This window comes from Hirundo rustica, chromosome 16 (assembly GCF_015227805.2).
Source record: "Hirundo rustica isolate bHirRus1 chromosome 16, bHirRus1.pri.v3, whole genome shotgun sequence".
In the NCBI taxonomy this organism is placed as follows: domain Eukaryota; kingdom Metazoa; phylum Chordata; class Aves; order Passeriformes; family Hirundinidae; genus Hirundo; species Hirundo rustica.
Genome location: NC_053465.1, coordinates 4,165,793 through 4,171,266, shown reverse-complemented (window position 1 = coordinate 4,171,266; position 5,474 = coordinate 4,165,793). Strand labels below are relative to the sequence as shown.

The window sequence follows — 5,474 nt, the reverse complement described above, 5'->3', positions numbered from 1 at the left end:
GTGCCTTTCCACCCTGGTGGCTGAAGTCCCAAATATCTCCAACAATGCCCTTTCAGAGAAGCTTGTGCTGGATGTACACAATAAATCAATGCCCTAATACAGTGACTCAGCTCTGTGTTTGAGGATATGCCATGCTGTGTGGGGTTTTACCTTCTGGAAACTCTTTCAAGCACAAAGAGCTCAGTGCAGAGCAAAGTACAGATATCAGATCTCACACATCCTTTTGTAGGTTGATTTCCACAGTGTGTAGGTTTCAGCTTTACCACAGCCCCTCCCTGGAGGACATCTGGAATCCTCAGCTTTGTACCAGAGTTTCAATAGGGGAATATTAATGTTTAAACTATAATGGGTCTGACTTAATCTGATTTCATTAACATTTTATTAACAGCTGTGTCTAGGCAGTCATTTTAATCATTTAACTGTATTTCGGGAGTGGGGTGGGAGGGTTTGAGCAATTCAGGGGAAATGACAACTCAAAGTCAATTCAGTCCTGCAGTTTTTCTCAAGCACAGCTCATACACAGTCCCAGTTCGAGTCAGTTGGCCATTACCGGGCCTGTGCTGCATAAATGTAAACCCCAGGAATAATGACATATGCTGGGGCTGTGCTAAGCCCCACCGGCACATAATCAATTTGATATTTATCATAAAGCCCCACAGTCTTTCAGACTTCTGCAATGAGCTGTCAATAAAACCAAAAATACCTCAGAGCGCCAATGTCTATCACAAAACTCTTACCAACATCAAAAGGCGTTGACGTTGATACGACAATGCAGCTGTTGATGCACTTAGAGCTGTTGAACCTCGTGTTGCAGGAGGACCAGACAGAGACCCCTGCTTGTCTAATTACTGAACCACAGACCTGCAGACACTGGAAAAGCGCCCCCAGCCCTTGGCTGCTGTCTGGGGACGGCTGTGGTGCGCCGGTGCGTCCCCGCAGCAGGAGGAGAAGCGCAAACACAGCAGCCGCGGCGAGCAGAGGAGCTGCTTCAGCCTGGCATCAGACACTGCCTTCAGCAGCTGCTTCTGCAGCCACCACCATGAGAAGCAATGAGGGGAGGAGGAGGAGAAAGGGAGCCGCGTTTCACTCTGGGTGCAATCCAGCTCCTCAGCTCGGTGCGCGGTTTGCGAGCGAACGACAGAATTTCTCCACATCGCTGCTGCAAATAAAATCCGGTGTAAAATCCTCTAAGACAAAACATACTCCAGTACTTCACACTTAAACTACCTGCAGTTATTCTGAACCTCCTAAGCTTTTAGCATTTCACAACACGATCATTTCTGGATCACTGAGAGAAAAAAAATAAAAAATTGTGCATACTATACAGCCCTGCATCAAATTCTGACATTTTTAAAGACTAAAGGACTTGAGAAACAACCTTCTGCTCCCTCCCCCTGAGATGGCAACAAACAGCCAGAACTCAACATAAAATTAAATACAGTTTATCTCCTCCATGACATCTCTATTATATACACTGAATTGGAAGAAGTTTACAATAACAACTTTCCCTCTCTAATATGATACTTATTTCAAGATCTTGAAAACAGAAAATAGCTCAGAACATTCTCGCTCTAAGCCTGAGACCTCATTTCTCTTTACATTCCAGCCTTAGTAGTAATTCTTATCCTGGTTTATTCAAGAGCAAGCACTCCATCTCCCACATAAATTCTTCTGGATTTCCAAGAATATTGATGCCAGCTGAATGTGACTGAAATAAGCAAACCGTGGGTTCAGTGAGAGGCTTCTGATACCACGGTGGTTTAGTTTAAGACTGAAATTGAGGAGCAATATGGTAAACTCACAAAATGCAGGCATCTCTGAAGCATTCTATTTAAGAGTTTGTTCAGGTAAACCCAACCAAATTAGTGCTTTGAGTTTTGTGCTTAGGAAAAACAAATTTTTCCAGTTGTCCCATTACTTATAAGTCAGAACAGAAATCCCAAAGAGCCAAGTGCTCCTTCCAGGCACTTCAGTGCTCAGCTCGTGCCCTGTTTGTGATGCACTGATGTTTGCAAACAGCCAGAGGACTCTGAGCCCAGCAGTTCTGACCTGCATCCATGCAGAGAGTCAAAGGATGTTGTTCCTGCTGCATCATTCCTCTCTTGCTTAATCCAGCTTTTCTGCTCGACACACCTCTTAACAAGCACCACCACATATTAGTGGGATGTTGCCAACACTGTACACTGTCAAATTAACACTGTTAGACACAAGGCCTTTGTTTACAGTGCGAAAATAAGCTGTTGTTGAACAAACGAGAGGGTAAACATTTACCAAGCTGGAGAAAAGACTGCACAGCTGATGCTGGGCTGAGGGTGCTGCCTTCCCTTCTCCTTTAAGAAAAACTTCAAGGCACAAAATTATTCCAGTGCAGTCACTCGAAGTAGAGTGACTTTTCATGGTTAGTTTTCTTCATGGGGCTAAGTGAACTTGAGCAAAGCGCCAGAAGGAGCACGGCTTTCTGAAAATATTGAACTTGAAAGCAAAGATGCTCTGTGTAAAGATAATGGGCTCATGGAAGAGACATCCCGATAACACATTTACACGAGTAAATATAGCTCACGACTGAATATAGCACAGAAAAGAGAAGGGACAGCACATCACCCTTAGAAGAAAGGTTTGGCTCCTTCACATCGCTGATCTCTTTCCCATGCAGCCCTCAACAATGGTTCTGTGGTGCCTCCAAGGAAGGAAAGCCTCACCTCACATCCTCTAAAAGCCATCAAAATCCTCCAAAAGCCACCCAAGGCAAAGGCTCCAGCACGAGTGTGCTGGCTCAGGGAGAGCTAAAAGTGAGCAGAGTGGTGGGAAGCTGTAAACACTCCCATTTTTCAGCACATCTTTGTGAGCACCTTGGGTCTTTCTAAAAGCAGAGTTTTCCTGTGGGTCTTATTCAAAGCAGTTTTCTGTTGCAACCTCATTTAAGTCACTTGGACATAAAGGAGCAAAGTAAACCAGAAACGTAGGAGCTGTATTTTTAGCAGTCTGAATTTGGATCTCCTTTAGTCGTAACAATTTTGGAATTCAAGTTCATCACCACAGAGACTGTCCATGGAGGGTGTTATTACAAGGAATGAAAAGAGCCCTGGACTGCTTGTCATGGCCTAAGCTCACGGTGCTGATGTAATTTATCCTGCCCCACTCTGCATCTGGAATGGGAATTTGTTATAAAACAGGTCAAACCCCAAATATATACATACTAAATACTTGTTTAAAACAATGACTTCCAATGAACTTTGAGAATCCAAAGGTTTGGACTACTACATCCAATTTATTTATAGACAATGACTTACTGATATTTATGTGTATGGAATACCATTAATATAAATCAGCTCATAATATTTTGGTAGTGATATCAGTCTAATTTGAATTTTATATTGCACAGTAGAATTGAATGCTAGACTTGATTTTTTAAAAAGTAATTAATGAGCTAAGCTACCTGAGAGAAAAACAAAATGATGATTATAATTAGAAGTGTTCCATGGCTGCTACCAACTGTTTAGATGTACTTACAGGTAGCATTTCTAATTAAAACCCTCTCAATGCTGAGACATCTCTCTGTTCATTCGTTATTAAAAAAGTAAGATTTTTTTTTTTTTTGCATTAAGAAATCCCTTAATAGAAAAATAATAGAAAAAGTTACATGTAATTACCTTCTCTGTGCTATTTGTGGTGAGCCGTTCCTCTGAGAAAATGAGCTGCAGGTGTGTAAGAGAAAGAAGTGCTGTCTCTGACTTCACTTGTTTGGAGTATTCCACCTGGAAAGGACTTGGCATTTAGGCTGGCATTTTCAGCCTGAAGGGGTTATTGGGGTTTTGGGGTGTTTAAGTCCATGGGGGCTCTGTGAAAATGTATAACTTGGGGGAGAGAGGAGGAAAAATAAATCACCCTATTACTCTATTGAGAATTGTAAAATCACAGGGAGTTGTAAGCACAGTCCAGGGTTTGTGACAGTGAGCCTGGGATATGTGAAAGTCTGACACAGACAGACTTGCAGTGAGTGAGGCTGCGCAACTTTTTCTCAGTCAAAATAGATTTCAAGCCACTGTTTGCAAACAAAAACTTCAGTCATTCATGAAAATCAAATCTGTAATGCTGAGGCAGTGCTCAGTTAAGATTAGTTACCAGCCAAGACTCTGCTTCTCCTGCTTCCAGTATCAGAATAAATATTCCACATACCTGGGGAAAAAAGGTGTTTTTTTTCCCAAGTCCCATTTGCCAAATTTCAGGGCCAGCAGTGAAAGTTTTGGTTGTACCAAGGGAGTTTCTTTCTGCTACTGCCCCAAATGGAGGCTGTGCCTTTTCTCCTCCCACACTGGGCTGTGCCTCTCTCAGGTGGGGATGGCTGACCCTGATGATCACATTGCTGTTGATGCAGTTATGGTTAGGACTCTGAAGCTCATTAACTTGCAATCATGACATGGCCTGATGGAGTAGCCCTTGTGCAGATGCAAACTGTCCCATCTTCCCTAGACTGCTGCTGGTTTACACCCCAGGAGAGTCCCGGCTCATAATTTGCATTTTTACCCTTTGTGAGCAATAGCAGCCATGTTAAGAAGCTCCAGCAGCAGTAAATTCTGACTCCTGCTTTACATCAGGGCCAAAAGGTGAAGGGGAAGCTGAAATAAGGTATAATTATGTCCAGAAGCTCATGTTTGAAAGGTGAATAGCTGCTTCAGATGATCTGAGGAGCTGAGAGATAATCCATTTTCCCACCAAAATCCCTCTCTTGGCCCAGAATTTGGCTGTAAGTACAAAGGACACAAACCAGCCTTCTCCCCTTCTTCAGACTGTACTTTTATAAAGCAGGGAATTTATACACATTTGCTGTGTTCAATCACTTCATGATCATTAGATACGAATTTCCTTTTTTTAAAAAAAAGTATTTTGAGGAAGCATCTTGAAAGGCTTTTGGAACAACAGACATGACTTTGAAGATGAGTCAAGGAGTACAGGATGTGTTTTCCTGTCTCCAAAACCACTGGGAACTTTGGAGCCAGAAAAAAACAAATATCACAGTGGGAAAGTGAGGGAACCTGTTTGCTTTGAGAGCAGGTGCCTTGCTGTCCACAGTTTGCACTTTGGAGAGTGTGGGGACAGGCTGAAAAGCCAGAAAGTCAAAGCTGGAGAGAAGGATAGGAAAAAAGGAAAATAAATGGATTTTAAAAGCCCCCAATATTGCTCACTTCACAGGGACAGGCCTGTGGAAAAGAACAATGAGTGAATAAAGCCACCTTGCCAAGTTTGAAGTGTTCTTTTGATATCAAGTGTGCCACTTCCTCCTGTGAGAAGAATTAAAAAAGACACATCTCTGATGATTTCTTACTGATTTAGAGGGGTGGGGTTTGCAGATAAATTATTCTGAGTTTTGGGTTTGTTCTTAAATTACAGCAAGTCCAAATTGTTCTCAGCCACGTCAGTAATTTGGGAGTTTGGCTGCTTTGATCCAGGGCAGCATAACCCAGAAGAAATACCTA

At 42.6% G+C, this 5,474-nt stretch overlaps 1 protein-coding gene across 9 annotated transcripts; it reads right to left on the bottom strand.

Annotated features, from left to right (window-relative positions):
- Positions 1-356: 356 nt before the first annotated feature.
- LOC120760125 (uncharacterized) lies at positions 357-4,328 on the bottom strand. 9 transcript variants are annotated; one of them, XR_005703297.2, is made up of 5 exons: positions 4,177-4,328; positions 3,651-3,755; positions 2,700-2,783; positions 2,050-2,183; positions 357-1,159 (listed from the first exon to the last, which is right to left on the bottom strand). XR_005703297.2 is itself a non-coding variant. In XM_040080074.2 (5 exons), exons 1-5 carry the CDS (start codon positions 4,210-4,212, stop codon positions 846-848), a joined length of 660 nt encoding a protein of 219 aa, XP_039936008.1. In that variant the 5' UTR covers positions 4,213-4,328; the 3' UTR covers positions 357-845. The 9 variants fall into 9 exon arrangements, 3 of the variants coding, with proteins under 3 accessions (XP_039936008.1, XP_039936009.1, XP_039936010.1); XM_040080074.2 differs by lacking the exon at positions 2,700-2,783 and adding an exon at positions 2,272-2,342; XM_040080075.2 differs by lacking the exon at positions 2,700-2,783 and adding an exon at positions 2,272-2,342 and having other exon boundaries at positions 357-1,156.
- Positions 4,329-5,474: the final 1,146 nt, after the last annotated feature.

Bases quoted from the DNA above. Each gene is read 5' to 3' on its own strand.
- LOC120760125 (XM_040080074.2), bottom strand. From the start codon at position 4,212: ATGGGACTTGGGAAAAAAAACACCTTTTTTCCCCAG. The intron at 3,756-4,176 runs GTATGTGGAATA...AGTCCTTTCCAG, and splicing joins AAAACACCTTTTTTCCCCAG to GTGGAATACTCCAAACAAGT. The intron at 1,160-2,049 runs GTCAGAACTGCT...TTTTATTTGCAG, and splicing joins GACTCTCTGCATGGATGCAG to CAGCGATGTGGAGAAATTCT.